This window comes from Delphinapterus leucas, chromosome 3, assembly GCF_059928025.1.
Source record: "Delphinapterus leucas isolate spDelLeu-1000000601 "Yukka" chromosome 3, BTC_Dleu_Yukka2, whole genome shotgun sequence".
Classification (NCBI taxonomy): Eukaryota; Metazoa; Chordata; class Mammalia; order Artiodactyla; family Monodontidae; genus Delphinapterus; species Delphinapterus leucas.
In genome coordinates this window covers 77,096,074-77,114,031 of record NC_143131.1, presented here as the reverse complement: position 1 = coordinate 77,114,031, position 17,958 = coordinate 77,096,074, and the positions used below count along the sequence as shown (strand labels likewise).

Here is a 17,958-nt window from a genome sequence, read left to right as displayed (position 1 = left end):
TTGTTTTTGGATGTTCTAAAATGGTTGCCTTACAATTTGCAATATACATTTACAACTTACCTAAGTCCACTTTCAAATAACACTATAATGCTTCATGGGTAGTGAAAGTACAAAGTATTTTCAATTTCTCCCTCCTGTCCTTTATAACACTGCTGTCATTCATTTCACTTACCCATAAGCTATAATCAAAGAACACAATGTTGATATTATTTTGAACAATGTTATCTGTTACATCAATTAAGAAAAGTTTAAAAAAATATTTTACCTTCATTTATTCCTTCTCAAAAACTCTTTCTTCATGTAGATCCAAATTTCTGATGTATAACATTTCTATCTCTTTGAAGAACTTCTTTTAACATTTCTTGCAGGGCAAGTCCACTGGTGACAATTTCCCTCAATTTTTGTTTGTCTGAGAAAGTCTTTATTTTTCCTCTATTTTCTAAGGATAATTTCACTGGATATCAAATTCTAGGTCTTCAAGACTTTAAATATATCATTCCATTTTCTTTTTGCATAGTTTCTGAAGAAAAGTTCAATGTAATTCATATCTTATTTTTTCTCTGTAGGCAACATTGGTTGTTTTCTCCCCTCTGACCTCTTTCAAGATTTTCTCATAGCCTTTCATTTTCTGCTGTTTGATTATATATGCCCAAGTGTAATTTTTTAGTATTTAACCAGTTTAGAATCCTCTAAGCTTCGTGGATCTGTGGGTTTTAATCTCTCATTAATTTTGGAAAATTCTGTCCTTACTTCAAATAGTTCCTTTGTTCCTTTTCTCTCTTCTCCTTCTAGCATTCCCATTATGCATATGCTAACTTTTTGTAATTTCCCCACTTTTCTTGGATATTCTGTTTCATCTTCTTCATTCTTTTTTCTTTTCAGTTTTGGAAGTTTCTATTGACATATCCTCAATCTAGATTCTTTCCCTGGTTGTGTCCAGTCTACTTATGTGCCTACCAAAGGTGTTTTTCATTTCAGTTCCTGTGTTTTGGATTTCCAGCATGTCCTGTTGATTCCTTCTTAATATTTTCACCTCTCCGCTTACTGTCCCCTTCTGTTTCTGCATGTTGTCCACTTTCCTTCCACTTCAAAGGCTAGAGTGGTCTGGAGTTGAGTATTTTCATTCCACTAGGTTGGTAACCCCCCAGTTGGTTAGGCTCTGGTAAAACAGTTTCCCTTAAAGGCAGATTTTATTAAGGAAAATAGAGAGCTCTGGGCATATTTGAAAATGCTCACTTTTCCTCTCCCACTGTCAAAAGAGAATTTTTATCTGATTTTCAAAGTGAGAAGCCGGTAGGTCTCTTGGAGGTAGCAGTCACAAAAGTGTGCCCCCCCCACCCCCAAGCAATGGAACCACTTGGAGTTTTAATTCTCAAATTAGTCCATGAGTTTTAATGCCTAAAGTAGTCCACAGAGAGCTTCTGGCAATTCATCTATTATAAGTGGAGACTAGGTTGTAGAAAAGTAAGAACAGAAGCGTGTAGAACAATTAAGAAACAATTAGAGCATCCAGTGAGGAGTAGCATAGTAGTTGTAGAGGTGGTGAGAATTGGTTAGATTTAGAATACCCTTTGAAAAGAGCCGATAGATTTTGCTGAGGGACTGACCGGATGTGAAACTTGAGAGAAAGAAGAATCAAACTATGAACTGAACAATTCTAAGAGTCAATATGCCATTTGCTGAGATGTAAAGATATACACTAGGAAGAGTGAAACAGGTTTTGGAAACAGAAAATGGTTTGAAATGCATGTTAAATATCCTAGTAGATATGTTGACTAAGAAGTTAGATACGTTAGTATAGAAATCAAAGAAATCATGGCTGGAAATGGCTATTTGGAAGCCATCAGCATAGTGATGCTATATAAAGACAGTGAAGGAAAGAATGAGATTACCTGGGGAATAAAGGTGGCTAAAGAGGGGAAGAGAGCTGGGACACACTAAGAAATGAGGCAGAGTCTAGCAAAGAACAATCAAAAGAGCTCTGTGAGTTCACAAAAGTCAAATGAAGAAAGCGTTTCAAGTTTCAAAAAGGAGGATGTGATGAACTGTGTCAAATGCTGGTGAATGGTTAAGCAAGATGAAAACTAAGTGTTGCCCCTTGGATTTATCAGGATTGTTTAAATGCCCAGATATCTACAAACTCCCTTTTTATGAAAACATATAAACTAGCTAAGAGGTCTCACATTCAAGTGTGCGTAAGAATTAAAGACCTAGAGTTTATACTTAACGTCACGTATCCTGCACTTTGTGGGCCACTTACAGTATTTTCATGAGTAATTTTTACTCTCAGGGATTTTCACCGTAAAGGCTGAGTTTAGATCCAACCCACTGTTAGCGATGTGATCCTAGCTTTACACAGCTGTTTCCAATCTATCCTATTAGCAGTCAGTAGATAAGGAAAATGAGTAACTACTTCACGTAAGTCATAATTTACAGGTAAATTTAATTTTCTAACTCTAGACTTTTCCACTCCCTGTCTTTTCTGGAGTTGAAGGGACCAGGTGAAGCGGGATAAACCATGTGTGGGAGAGTGGGCAATTAGTGGCATGGGCACTCTCCCAACTGTTTTTAAACTACGCTTGGAGAACGAGGCTTCACGGTGGCCCCATACTCTGAAGTAACCCAGGAAGGGGTGTCCCTTACTCCAGAAGAAAGAGCAAAGGAAAGGCGAAGAGAGCCCACAATGACATAACAGGACAATCCCTCCCTCCCGCGTGCCTTTCTCTCCCAGCCCACCTACCGCCACAACAACCGACCCAGCGACCACGCCCCGCCTCCTTCCGGCTTGTCGCGGCCGCCGCCGACGTGTGCGCAATGACGTTTCAATCGCCTGCGGACCCCGGAAGTGCAAGTGGAACTTGTTCGGGGCGCGGATTCGGAGAGGGAAAGTCGTAACAACCGCACGAGGGAGTTCGGCTGGCGAGCTGGAAGGCCACGCCTCCTCCCGCCTCCCCCCACAGCCCTGTAGCTGGGGGCAGAGCTCAGGTAGGACCTGCGTTTGCCGGGTTGTGAACTCCCGGGGGGGGCAGGCCCGGGCCAGAATCAGAGGAAGAGGCTGGCCTTGGTTCGTCTCGGGCGGGGGTCGCTGGCGCCGCGTTTCCTGCGGACACTTCTGCCCTGTGTACAGGACCCCGCTGATGGGCAGCTTACACCTGCCATTTCCACTTCCGAGGCGGGGCATTACACATGTGTTCCCTGGATGAGTCTCCTTACTCTTGGACGTTTGGGGTTCTGGGAGCCTAGAGACTGTAGCGTAATGGGCCTTTCTAAGCTTTCTCAGGTGGAGAGGTTTGGTGGTTCTCTGGTTGAAGATTTTTCTACGAAAATGATCATCACCTGCCAAACCTTTACCAGAAGACATTCGCTGTAGGCAGAAGATTAAAGTGCAGTTATAAAATGCTCCCCAAACTTGTAACGTGCATGGGCGCTGGTGGGACATTTCACTGGGATGAATTCTTAATTGAATACTTTTGACTTTGAAACAAAGTTAGGTATATTTTGGAGGCAGTCTTCTCTTTCTCTCATCCAGAGATTTAACATATTCTTCTAGTGCTCCAGAGTGTGTATTTGTTATGCCAAGTAATTGGTTACTTAATTTTTGGCTATATTTATTGACAGTCTTGTTGCCTTTGTCTGTTTCCCCAAATCCTGTGAAAAGTTGCAGAGGGAAAATCCTTTGGTTTTAAGGCTAGCGAGTTCCTTGTACCATTTATCAAAACAGGTGAAATGTGATGCAATCCACGGTATCTTTTTGTCTTAAAGCGGTGTTAGAGGTGTATTCTTCGTGCTTGTTTTTTATCCCTCATTGTAAGGGACAGATACAGTAGTATTCATTTGATGTATTTAGAAAATAAGTCAGGGAGCAGTTTTTTGGCATTCTGGTACCAGGCTTCTATCTGACTCTTTAAGTGTTCCTTCCACTTAAGCCTAAACCAGGAATGCTGTGGATGGCTTAGAAGCAGTGGCTGTTGTGACGCTGGTAAATGGTAGAATAGCACCAACGCCAAGAGGGCAGCGTGACCTATGAAACCGTAACCATGCACCCACTCATTCCATTAACAGGTATTTATGGGCCATCTTCAGTGTGCCAGGTGGTGTTCTAGTTGCTGGGCTTCCAATAGTGAACAAAATGGGCAGTCTTTGTTCTGAAATTTACGCTGCAGCGGATAGAGAAGGACAGTTAGCAAGTAGATATATCAGGTAGTGATAAGGGCTATGAAGAAAAATAAAGCACATTGAGGGGAGAGAGAATGAATGATGGAGGATGCTGTTTTAAATAGGGTGGTCAAAACCTGCCTCTCTGGCTGAGACAGTGAGAGGCCCGCGCACCGCGATGAAGAGCGGCCCCCGCTCGCCGCAACTAGAGACAGCCCTTGCACGGAAATGAAGACCCAAAACAGCCAAAAATAAATAAATAAATTTATATTAAAAAAAAAAATAGTCACAGGACAAGGCAGTTCCCATTCTACCATTTAAAAAAAAAAAAATCCTGCCTCTCTGATAAGAGGACTTTTGAGTAGGGATCTGCATGAAATCAGAGAGTGAGCTCTGCAGGTATGTGGGTATGTGTTTTAGGCTAGGAAAAGGCCCTGACGCAGGAATGTATTGGTATATCTTGGAATAGCAAGGATACAGGCATGGAGGCATCAGTGTTTAAAAATCTCAGGAATATTTACTCAGTGTTTTGTGTGAGCCTGAGAGATCTTTTTTATTGACAGCCTGTTTTTCTCAGCTTTCCCAGGCAGACCTCTATGAGGATAATCTGATGTCTTCAGATATGTAGAGATGTTTCCAAGCTTTTCATTAGTGCAAACAAAATTAAGCACTATTTACTCAGTTGAACATAACTTGAGCTGTCTGTTTTAGGGTCAGATTGGGTTTGTATAGTGGCCGTGGGTAACTAAGTAGCAAGTGAAATAAGCTAACTTATGTCAACTTTACTTTTCATTCCTTTTTTTAAAAATTGTGGTAAAATATACGTAACATAAAATTAGTCATTTTAACCATTTTTAAGTGTACATTTCAGTGGAATTAAGTACATTCACGTTGTTATGCAGCTGTCACTACCATCCATTTCCAGATCTTTTCATCTTTCCCAGCTGAAACTCCATACCCATTAAACATTAACTCCCCATTCCCCTCTCTCCTCAGCACTGGACAACCACTAAGCTACTTTCTCTATGAATTTTCCGTTTCTGTCTAGATACCTCATATAAGTGGAATCATACAACATTTGTCCTTCTTCACTGGCTTATTTTGCTTAGCGTAGTGACTTCACGGTTCATGTATGTTGTAGCATATGTTAAAATGTTCTTCCTTTTTTTTCTTTTTTTTCTTTTTTTTGCGGTACACGGGCCTCTCACTGCTGTGGCCTCTCCTGTTGCGGAGCACAGGCTCTGGACGCGCAGGCTCAACGGCCATGGCTCACGGGCCCAGCCGCTCTGCGGCATGTGGGATCTTCCCAGACCGGGGCACGAACCCGTGTCCCCTGCATCGGCAGGCGGACTCTTAACCACTGCGCCACCAGGGAAGTCCATGTTCTTCCTTTTTAAGGCTGAATAATATTCCATTGTATATATAGACTACAATTTGTTTATCCATTCATTTGTCTGTGAATGCTGGGGCTGCTTCCACCTTTTGGCTATTTTGAATAATGCTGCTATGAACATGAGTGTGCAGATATCTGTTTGAGTCTCCTGCTTTAATTCTTTTGGTTATATACCCAGAAGTGGAAGTGCTGGATCATGTGTTAATTCTATGTTTATTTTTTTAAGTATTGACATATTATTAACAACAATGGCTACACTATTTTACATTCCTACTGGCAATGCATGGAGGCTCCATTTTCTCTGCATCGTCACCAGCACTTCTCCATGTCCTCACCAAGCACATTTTCTCTCTTTTTTTTTTTTTTAATAATAGCCATCCTAATGGGTGTGAAGTAGTATCTCAGTGATTTTGACTTCCCTACTGGTTGGTGATATTAAGCATCTTTTCATATGCTTTTTGGCCATATGTATATCTTTTTTGGAGCACTATTCATTTAAGATCTGATTTTTTTTTTTTTTTGGCTGTGCCACATGGCTTGTGGGATCTCAGTTCCCAGGGATTGAACCTGGGCCATGGCAGTGAAAGCCCAGAATCCTAACCACTAGACCACCAGGGAACTCCCCTTAAGGTCTGATCTTAATAGAAAATTTTGCAGGGTTTTTTTGGGTAAATTTTTTAAGGGTTAAGAAAGCAGCCACCTTGTCTTCTGTTACTTTTTTAACCCTAAAATACTGTAGTTGTAAAAACTTAAATTGTCTATAGACCAAGTATCTGCAGTAACTCCAAAGTTAGAAGTAAAAGAAACCATAAAGCATCTTTTGTAACAGTGAATGAACCTCTGGGTATCAGACTGTGATGAAAAGAGTTCTGAACAGCCAAAGATCATCCCACCTGCTTTGATTCTTTTTTCTTTTTATTTAGAAGGAAAGGAGTGTATCAATTGGCTGACTATGGCTGTGAAGTAGATCTCTTTTTTTCTGGTAGCTGAGAAGAGCAGGAAAAGAGAGAAAAATGATGAAGAAACAGAAAAAGAAGTGTTAGCAGTTGGATGTAGCTAGGTGGAGAATGGCAAAGGAGTTCAGTAACAGTAATGGACCTTAAGCACCAGAACTGACAGCAGAAGAGGGGGACCTGGCAACAAAGTGACAGAAAGTAATATAGCTCTACAGATTGGAATGGGATGGGGGACAGGGTGAAAGTGCAGCTGTATCTCAGCATGTGGTTCTGAAGTCAGCCACCTAGCCTTAAGTGATTCAGTATGACCTACTGTATACCAAGTAACATATGTCAGTTCATCTGGTTCAGCAGTTAGTATTTGGAGGGTGTGCAGTGTATACAGTCCTACAGAAGTAAACTAAGTTGTTCAGACCATGTATCACATCATTTCCAACCATAGAGTAATGAGGTTTGAGTAATTTAATGAGTAATGTGTAATTTAACAATGTTCAGCATTGTTAAGAAAAAAATTTTTAGACTATCTGTTTAAGAGAGGAAGGAATTTTTTTATTCAGAATGGCTGATGACCCATTAATGCAAGGTAACACATCTTTTTTTTTTTTTAACTATTGAATGTTTTGTACCCTATTCTTTATTAAATACTCTTTGGGTACTGCATTTAGCTAACTGTTTCAGTTATAAAGCTTATTTAAGTTGATTACTTTGCTTTGATTTAAAGTAATGAATGAAAAATTGTACCACATTTTTGCTTATCACTCTTTGACAAATTAAAATTGATTAATTTGCTACAGATGAGGTAGCAGATGACTGACTTGCTTAACATTTTACAGCTAAGTTAAAGATAATTTAGAGGTAGAAGTGCTGTGCTGCTTTCTCTGATATTGTATTCTTGTCTCCTTGTTTTTGAGAACAGTTCATTTTTGTAATATAGATACTGCAGTATAGATAACAGATAATTTTTACTGTAGGGAAAAATATCACTGTGAAGACAGATCATTGAAGCAAAGCATTTATTGTATGTTTGTTTCCATTTCTTTATAGCAGATTGAATATTTTAAGCATGGTCTAGGTTGATAATATACTTAGGGTTGATTTGCTCAGAGGTTAGAGAGGTGCTAATAAGACTAAGATTGTGGATTTGGGCCTTGTAAGGCCCTTTAATAGCTAATTAAGGGAATGATAGCAACTAATACCCAACATTGTAACTGCCAATGGCTCTGGGATGTGGCTACTATTCTTATCCCCTGCTAATCACATTGCCATTATCTGTGATAGGTATAAGAAAGCAACATGAAAGATACTATATGTGGCTCAACAGATACAGTATCTCTATTTAAAAAACAATTTGGAGTTAATATCCAAGGTAATGAAGGAGTGTGATACCCTTTTCATTTACAAAGCATAGCTTAGTTTTGTGTGCTTTGTTTAGAACATGGAACAAGCTAGAATTGTGACCAAGATTATAACTTGAGGTGATGCAGTTTAAGAAGTTGAAAAGTTTGATTAATTGATAGGTGAGATGCTGTCTTGATTTGAATTACCCCATTCTTCTTGATATCATCGTTTTTGTCTATACTATGGAAATGACTCTGTTACTAACTCAAGTAGTTTGGGAATTAATCAATCATCTTGGTCCATTTGGTGTAATACCGTTTAATGTAGTTGGAGTATTTATCTTAAATGGTAATACCCAGGAATTGGTTGGGTGGCAGAGAGGAGAGGAAGGATCAGATCAGGAGGTAAAGGAAGTAGTGGCAGAAAAGTAAGGGGGTTTGTCAACAAGTGTTAGCTGAATGGGGATTGGGCACTGGTCTCGAAAGAGATAGGGAGAAGGGAGGGATAAAGGAACAGAGAAGGGCCCAAGATCTACATGAACTGAAATACGAGGCAAGGAAAACAGGGCAATAGTTAGGCAGGGTCTCAGTTATCTAAATCAGTAAAAGATGGATACCTAGTCATAAGGCAGTCTGGACCCCATACTTGAGGATCTTACGTGCTTTTTGGGGTGTCTGCTATAAAGACAAGACTTCAGCAAAATTTTTTGTATTACGATAGAAGTATGTATAGGATGGTATGGGAGAGGCACAATGCCTTACCTGGGGTTATTGAAAGGCTTTGTGGAAAAAATGCTACCTAAGTTGAAAACTTAAGGATGAGTCATTTAAAAATAAAGTGGATGGGCTTCCCTGGTGGCGCAGTGGTTGAGAATCTGCCTGGCAATGCAGGGGACACGGGTTCGGGCCCTGGTCTGGGAAGATCCCACATGCCGCAGAGCAACTAGGCCCGTGAGCCACAACTACTGAGCCTGCGCGTCTGGAGCCCGTGCTCCGCAACAAGAGAGGCCGCAATAGTGAGAGGCCCGTGCAGCGCGATGAAGAGTGGCCCCCGCTTGCTGCAACTAGAGAAAGCCCTCGCACAGAAACGAAGACCCAACACAGCCAAAAATAAATAAATAAATTTAAAATGATAAATCTAAGAGATTAAAAAAAAAAACAACAGTGGAAAGGCTTTCTAGACAGAAGAAATACCTCTCAGTGGTCTGGTATTTGTAAAACACTAAAAGGAATTTACAACTACTAGAGCAGAAAGTTTGATTGTAATGAGAGATGGATTTGGAGAAAGAGATAGGAACCAAGTCATGGGGGGAGGGGCAGAGGATGTGAGGAGAATGTTGTATAGTTTGATAAGCGGCCTGGACTTGCCTCTTTAGGCAGTAGGAACTATTGAATGGTTTCTCTTGTCTCCTGTAGGGTAAAGGATTTAACCTTGCCCCAAAAGAGGTCTGGCCTTTGCCCTCAGCTTCTGGATGGTAATCTCTAGTATTTTTGTTTTCCTTGGAGCTTTGGGTCACATTGTCTAACAGTGTGATTTAGGTTAGGGGCTGCCTGTAGCCAGAGAGACTATGTGAGTTAGGGTAGGGGCTTTGGGTCCCTCGGTATCAGTTGACCTGGAAACTGTGATCAACCATGTGGGCAGTCATTCAGTCATGCCTGTGTAATGGAGCCCCAATAAAACTCTGAACACCATGTCTCCTGTGAGCTTTCCAGGTTGACAGTAGTCCGTGCATATTATGACATATAGTTCGCAAGAGAACAACATGTCCATAACTTCACAGAGAGAGGACATCAGCAGCTCTATGTTTGGTACTCTCCTGAACTTTGTCCAATATGCTTTTTCCCTTCCCTGATGTTAATCTGTATTAATTTTCCTGTGGTAAACTATAATCATGAGTATAACAGTTTTCAGTGAGTTCTTTGGGTCTTCCTAGTGAATTATCAAGCCTGACAGGGCTTTGGGAGTCTTTGAACTTGTAATTGGTGTTAGAAGTGGAGGTTATCTCTTATGCTGACTGTGCCATCTAACTGTGTAGTTGTCCAAAACCTTTCATATCTCCTTTCTCTGCTTCTTCCTTCCTCTGATTAGGGATAAAAATGGCTTTAGCATTTGAAAGCAGGGCCAAGTGAACTGATGATGTTGAAGCACCCTATCTTCTAAGATTGAGGCTGTTTGGAAAAGTATCAAGAATGTTATAGCACAAATGTTCCTAAACATGATGTTATCCCTTGATACTTTTTAATTGCTGTGGACTCAGTTGCATTCTCTCAGAATTTGTATGTTGAAGCCCTAACCCCCCAAAAGTAATTAAGGTTAAATGAGGCCATATGAGTGGGACCCTGAACTGATAGCATTGGTGTCTTTCGATGAAGAGACACCTGAGATCTCACTTGATTTCCCTCTCTATCATGTTAGGACACAGCAACAAGGTGACTGCCTAAAAGCCAAGAAGAAAGTTCTCACCAAAAACCAACCCTGCCAGACCTTGATCTGAGATTTCTAGCCTTCAGAACTATGAGAAAATAAAGTTCTGTTGTTTGAGCCACCCCAGTATTTTGTTATGGCAGCTGGAGCAGACTAATACACCAGTTCATGACTGATCTTTTTTCTTTTTCTTAATCAGCAGTTGGGTTCCATGTGCTCTAGTGGAAGAATGTTAAGAGTTTGATGAACTCAGTTTCCCATAGATCCACTTTAAAGTTGAATCATCTGAAATTGTTCAAAAACTTGAAAGAAAGAAAGGCCTCAAAGAGGACTTTTATATTATATACTATCTAAAGTGATTGAGCAAAAAAGTTGGTACATGGAAGTAGAAGAAAGGAAGAAGGAAAAATGGAATGAAAAATGATAGATGGTAGGGTCTTTCCTGTAGGCTGGAGTCTGGCCTGAACTTTATACAGGATGACTCTAGGTTTGGTTCTGGGATCCAACAAAGTTGGTTTTACTGGAGACCATTTTGGACCTCTTTCATCCACCATCAAAGTATTTTTGATCTGTAGCCTGTTCTTTTAAGGTCTTTTCCTACTTTTTTCTAGGTGACTAATATGATAAAATCAATTCATGCTAATGTATTTCACAGGTAATTGTAAGAGTATTATTGTTTATAGGTAATATTTCATTATTTTGAAACAGTGTGAGTGATTTAATGGTGAAATTTAATCTGCATTAGGAATACTGCAAGTACTTCTAAGAAACTAGATGACTCCATTTTATCATTGAAAACATCCTAGCATCATACAGATTAGTTTCACTTCCCTAAAAAATCCTCTCTATTATGCATATTCAGCCATCCTTCCTCCCTAACCCCTGGCAATCACTGATCTTTTTAGTCTCCATAGTTTTCCCTTTTCCAGAATATCATATAGTTGGAATCGTACTGTATGCAGGCCTTTGGTGGTTGGCTTCTTTCACTTAGTAATATACTTTTAAGTTTCCTCCCTGTCTTTTCATGGCTTGATAGCTTTTTTTTTTTTGAGTGCTGCTGAATAATATTCTTTTGTATGGATGTACCACAATTGATTTATTCATTCACCTACTGAAGGACACCTTTGTTGTTTCTAAGCTTGGCAGTAATGAATAAAGTTGCTCTTAATATCTGTTTGCAGATTTTTGTGTGGACATAAGTTTTCACCTAATTTGGGTAAATACCAAGGAGCATGATCCTGGATCGTATGGTGAGAATATGTTTAATTTTGAAAGAAACTGCCAAATTATCTTCCAACATAGCTGTATCATTTTGCATTCTCACCAACAATGAGTGAGAGTTCTTATTGCTCCATATCCTTGCCAGCATTTGGTGTTGTCAGTGTTAAGGATTTTAGCCATTCAGATAGGTGTGTAGTGGTATCCCATTGTTTTTTGTTTTTTGTTATTTATTTTTTGCGGTACGCGCGGGCCTCTCACTGCCGTGGCCCCTCCCATTGCAGAGCACAGGCTCCGGACGCGCAGACTCAGAGGCCATGGCCCATGGGCTCAGCCGCTCCGCAGCATGTGGTATCCTCCCTGACCGGGGCACGAACCCGTGTCCCCTGCATCGGCAGGTGGACTCTCAACCACTGTACCACCAGGGAAGCCCCTCCCATTGTTGTTTTAATTTGCAATTCCTTAATGACATGATGTTGTCATTTTCCATCTGTATATCTTCTTTGTATATCAAGCTTATTTTCCATCTGTATATCTTCTTTGGTGAGGTGTCTGTTCAGGTCTTTTGCCCATTTTTTAATTGGGTTGTTTTCTTATTGTTGAGTTTTAAGAGTTCTTCATATATATTGAATAAGATACCTTTATTATATATGTCTTTTGAAAATATTTTCTCTCAGTCTCTGGCTTTTTTCATTCCCTTGACAGTATCTTTTACAGAGAAAGTCGTGGCTCCTTTTTGTTTAACAGTCCTTTTGTTAGTTTATTTCTGGCTTCTCATGTTTTACTATAAGCAGCAAAAAGAACCAGGTGGCACATTCAGCACTCTAGTTGGAAATCTCCTTGTTAGGTCAACCACTTCATTAGGTACATTTTCTACGTTCCATATAATTCCATGGGATACTGCAATTGCTGCCACTACATTAACAACCCTTTCCTCGAGTTTCCAATAACATTTACTTTGCTTTCTTGCAGGTCCTCACCCACAGCCTTATCAAAGACCATGGGGCATCTATTAACAGATTCTTCGGTCTGCTGTAGGCTTTCTGTAACACTCTTTTCAGAGCCCTCTGCCTGGTTCCTCAAGCCCTCTTGAGGTTTTTGGTATGGCAGCATTCCACTTCCAGGTACCAGTTGGTTTCTACTGCTGCCCTAAAAGTAGTTGCAGTACTAAGGTTTCTGTAAAACAAATCACGTGGTTGACCGAATTATAGCACAACTTGAATTCGCAATCCTAAAGGACGGATTGGGACCTTGACAATTGGGATGGGTACATATAGGCAGATTCTGGTGAAGCTAGACACCTTGGATCTCTAAATTCTCTTGAACCTTCTTTGCCAGTAGAAGCAACCCTTCTACTCCTTCCCAGGAGGCCTGTCTCCCCTGGTCTAAAGAACCTGTAATGGCCTCCCCTTAGTTGCCCACAATGGATTGCTGATCTTCCTCTTTTCTTATTCCAACCACCTTCCCTTGCTTCTAGACCTATAACCAAACTTGAGTCCAAACAGACCCCAGAGGGTGAGGTAAAAAGTTTACATGAAGATGTGTGTGATTTTCATCAGTTTATATCAATAGAAATCAGGGAATTGTGTGTGGGAATGGATTCTAAGAATGTGGAATCAGGTTAAAGGAATATACAGTTGGGTCAGGAAGTGGTGGGGCTGGTGGTGGCAGTGGTTATGGTGATGTCAGGGAATCCTGTAAGGATTATATTGTTAAGAGGATATTCTAAGTTAGAAAATGAGTGATAATGGGGGCCTAAATTAAGACAACAGTGTTGGGGATCCGAAAGAAAGAAGTGATGCTCCTTGTTCCTTTGGTACATTATGCGTAATGTTTTAGCACTTGCAATTTTATTAGTTAATGGCCTCTCTCACTAGACCAAGCTATTCAGTTGCTAGGACCATTTATTTTTGTAACAGCATGAGAAGCAGCAAACATTATATGCCAGGTATTGTTCTAAGAACATAAAATACATTAGTTCAGGTCTTCCCTGGTGGTGCAGTGGTTAAGAATCCTCCTGCCAATGCAGGGGACAAGGGTTCGAGCCCTGGTCCAGGAAGATCCCACATGTCACGGAGCAACTAAGCCCGTGCACCACAACTACTGAGCCTGTGCTCTAGAGCCTGTGCTCCGCAACAAGAGAAGCCACCGCAACGAGGAGCCCGAGCACCGTAACAAAGAGTAGCTCCTGCTCATTGCAACTAGAGAAAGCCCACGTGCAGCAACAAAGACCCAACACAGCCAAAAATAAAAATAAATAAATTTATTTTTAAAAAATACATTAGTTCATTTGATCCCCACAGCTATCCTTAAGTAGGTACTAATGTTAAGTGCATTTTTTAGATGTGGAAACAAGGTTACAGTATTGAGGGTCCTCAGGACCGCCCTTAGGTTTGATGATTTGCTGGAAGTACTCCCAGAACTCAGAAAAGCTATTAAATTTACAGTTTCAGTCTACTACAGTGAAAGGATACAGATTAAAAACAGCAAATGGGAAAAGCACATAGGGCTGAGTCCAGGAGAGACTAGGTATTAGCTTCTACTTGTCCTCTCTCAAAAGTCATACAGAAAGTGCTTAATTCTCCCAGCAACAGTGTGTGACAACAAGTGCAAAGTGTTAGCAATCAATGATGCTCCCCTGAGGCTTGGTGTCCTGAGTGTTTTTAGAGTATCAGTCACATAGGCATGGAGTGCCCCCATGACCAACTCAGTCTCCAGCCCCTGCAGATATCAGACTGATACAGCATGCCACAGGATCCAGGTGAATAAAAACATGCATTCACCATAAATCATATGGTTAGTATAAACTGTATGGCATGGCCCATGGCCTCAGGCATATGGAGATACTATTATCAGTCATGATATTCCAAGGACTTATAGGTTAACTCCCAGAAGCCAGTCAAGAGTCAGTCCCTTCTATAGAATATACAGATTTTGGACATCCCAAGCCTTCTGAGTTAACCTTTCACTGCACACCTGGAGGTTAAGTACCTTGCCCTAGGTATTACATAGAATAAATGGCAGAGTTAAAATTTAAGCACAGGCATTCTGGCTCCAGTGTCAGTTGTTTTAACCATATATTCTACTGCCTTTTGGCATCGCTTCTGTCAAACGCAGAATCTGATATGTTTGAGGCATTTAATAAATTTTTATTATGTGAATGAATGAAGGAATGATAGGAAACTGTAGGCTAGGTCTGCTGATTCAATAAAGGTCATTAGTTTTAAAGCTTTTGCATGAAATACCATATGTCCATATCTACTCCCCAGCTCTCTAAAATCTATGTAAGTTATTAGACACTCATTGAAGATCAGCTTAAGTTTCTTTTTTGCTCTCTTCATGTGTGTATATATTGCTCAATTGACTTCAGTAGTAGGATTAGAAATCTAATTATTTCTAATGTGTTAAGAAAGTATATGACTGCTTGCAATTTCAATATTTAGAGCTATTTTTCTGGTTGACAGTCTTATGAATTCCTCAATAGCAGTTATAATTATAGTCAAAGCTAAATACTTGTGATATTTAGGTTATTTTTCTATTTGTGTATATTTGCTAATTTCTCTTGGAATAAATAATAAGGTTTGGCTGAAATGTAGAAGTAATCCCTCCTCAAGTAATAGTTTATATATTTGTCATACTTTTTTCTACCCACAGGATATATCATTCTCCATGGAATGAGTACTACCATAACATGTAAAGATTTTAGGGAAATAGAATAAATCATGCCAATTACCGTTTATTTTAACACTTAAAAAGTCTCCCCACCTTTATCTGTTGTAGCTTTAAGGTATAATTGAAGTGCAATAAATTGTACATATTTATATAATTTGATGTTTTAGCATACTTCCTTGAAACTCTCATCACAGTCAAGATAAGGAATATTTCTGTCGCCTCCAAATGTTTTCTTCTGCCATTTTCCATTGGTCATTTATATGTCTTCTCTCAAGAGGTAGCTGTTTAAATCTTTTTCCTACTTTTAAATTTGCTTGTCTTATTATTGAGTTGTAAGAGTTTTTTAAAAAATATAATCTGTACAAGTTCTTCCAAATATTTTCTCCATTCTGTGGCTTCTTTTTCATTTTCTTAATGTTATTTTTTGAAAAGCAAGCACAGATTATCAATTTTTATCCTTTTATGATTTGTGGGTTTTTTTTTTTTATTGTTGTTCTGAGACAACTGCCTGCTGTAAGGTTCCAAAGATTTTCTCCTGTGTTTTCTTCTAAATTTTTATAATTTTAGGTGTTATATTCATGTTCATGATCTATGTTGGGTCAGTTTTTATGTATCACATGAGGTAAGAGTTGGTTTTAATCTTTTTCCAAACAGATAATTCATTTGAATCAACACCATTTATTGAAGAGTTTTCTTCTGTTGAATAGACTAGCACCTTTTTTGGAAATCAACTGACTTCCAGCGTGTTGGTCTATTTTTAGACTCTCTATTCTGTTTCATTGATGTATATGTCTATCTTTATATTAATTCCAAACTGTTTTGATTACTGTAGCTTTATGTTAAGTCTTGAAATTAGGTAAGGTACATCTTCCACTTTGTTCTGCTAGAAATTTGCTTTGGTTATTCTAAATCTTTTGTATTTCTGTATGAATTTCAGAATTAGCTTGCCAATATCTGCAAAATAGCCTGTTGTGATTCTGATTGAGGTTGTGCTGAATCTATAAATCGATCTGGGGAGAAATGTCATCATAAAAATACTGAATTTTCTAATCCATGAAAATGGTATTTCTTTGCTTTTATTTAGATTGTCTTTGATTTCTCTCAGCAAAGTAGTTTTTAGTGTAGCAGTCTTGGATAGCTTTTATTAGATTTACTTTTAGGTATTTTATGTTTTTTGGCACCACTGAAATGAAATTTTTTTCAAATTTTCTGATTGTTCTTGACATTTATATGTATATATTTATATAAATAATGTTGCTTTTTATATAATTACCTTGTAGTTTCTCACCATGTTAAATTTATTTATTAGCAATAGTAGTTGTTTTGTAGTTTCTCTAGGATTTTCTATGTAAACAGTCATATAAATGCAATCAGGCATAATTTTGCTTCTAATCTCTATCTTTTTTTTTTTCCTTAGCTAAGTATATTGACTTAAGCATCATGTGTAGGGCGGGCAGGTTACCTATGTGTCCAAAGTTCACTTTGTAATAAACTTATGAACAAAGCCAATCAAATACTACATTTTATTTATCAATAACTTACCTACATTAACTTTTCTCAATTCACTTAATGATAAGAATGGGTATTCATAAGTTAATGGACAAAGCCAATCAAATACTGCATTTTATGTACCCTATACATGTTTAATTTTGTTAATCCACTTAATGGTGAAAGTGGGCGTTCTTACCTTGTTACTGATCTGAGGGAGAAAGAATTCAATTTTTCAACATTCTTAATTTTGCACTCATTACTCAATGCTTTTGCAGTCATAACTCTTCTCTAGCCTGATAATTTGTCTTCTCTCAGGGAAGACACTCATCTGGCTTAGAAAACTTTGAGTTGCATATGTTCCCCCTTTTTGACACCAGGTATGATTTGATAGGTAACTGCCCACGTGGTATTGTAGTAGCTATAAAGCATTTAAATTCAGTGGAGAATTAAGATGTCGATAGGGTAGATAACATGGTATTTGATTTATTTTCTTCATTAATTTGTTGTACTGTGAACTTTGGAAGACACTGATTGTCTGCCCTACATATTATGCTTAAGACATCATAGATTGCTGAGAAGAGCCAGAGGGTTTTATATTCTAACTTGTAGTTGTTTGCACTTAGTTCTCCACTCCTGGAACTGACCTTTCATATTTTTTAGTGAGAAATGCTTAGGGTGTAGAAGGAACACCATCCTCATTTCTTACTACTTTTTAGTCCATGATTTTCCTACTCTCTTCTATTTACCTGGCATTGCATTCCAAGTGACTGGAATGGAAAATCGGTGTTGAAAATGTCAGAATTTGTTGCACTCAGATGTTTACATACCGTTTAATGTGGTTTGAAATCTTGTGGTTCTTCTCTTTCCCATTTATGAGCTAGTTTGCCAGTGTCTGTCACATATTTAAAATCTGTGTAAATAAAACAGTTGGGATTGTTTACATATTGACTTTAAGGTGAAAATTACAGTGATATTTGAGGGAGAATGCCTTTTCTTCTGTTGCTGCTCTCTTCATTGAGAAGTTTCTCATTTGATCAATCTTGTACTTTTATTGGGCCATATGACTTTTAAAATATCATATATGGTTTACATTTTCCATGTAGTTGTTTACTCAGCCCTAATGTTTACTGGTCTACTATGCATTTCAGAAGATTCTGAAATCCTAAAATTGGTTTGAAACTTAGAATAAGATAGGAAGGTCTGCCTGTGTCAAACCTACACCACGTATTGAACCCAGCTTTACCAAAGCCCTAAACTATTGTATTAGGCACTGACCAAACCAATAATGAAGTGATACTGTGTTTCCTTAGG

The 17,958-nt window shown here is 38.9% G+C and overlaps 2 protein-coding genes across 14 annotated transcripts in view; one reads left to right on the top strand and one right to left on the bottom strand.

Annotated features, from left to right (window-relative positions):
* LOC111184341 (uncharacterized) overlaps positions 1 to 3,330 on the bottom strand; it is a 73,584-nt gene extending 70,254 nt beyond the window's left edge. For all 4 annotated transcript variants that reach the window (XM_089908395.1, XM_089908392.1, XM_089908393.1 and 1 more), the window contains exon 1: positions 2,741 to 3,330. In XM_089908395.1, coding sequence (XP_089764521.1) covers positions 2,741 to 3,181 — 441 coding nt within the window. In that variant the 5' untranslated portion in view covers positions 3,182 to 3,330. The remainder of the gene's footprint in view (positions 1 to 2,740) is intronic.
* Positions 2,828 to 17,958, top strand: part of ARB2A (ARB2 cotranscriptional regulator A) — a 427,541-nt gene continuing 412,410 nt past the window's right edge. For 2 of the 10 annotated variants that reach the window (XM_089908389.1, XM_089908384.1), the window contains exon 1: positions 2,832 to 2,985. The gene's annotated coding sequence lies outside the window, so the exon portion shown is untranslated. Of the gene's footprint in view, positions 2,986 to 17,958 lie in introns of all 10 variants that reach the window. The other 8 variants (XM_089908387.1, XM_089908390.1, XM_089908388.1 and 5 more) reach the window with 6 other exon arrangements.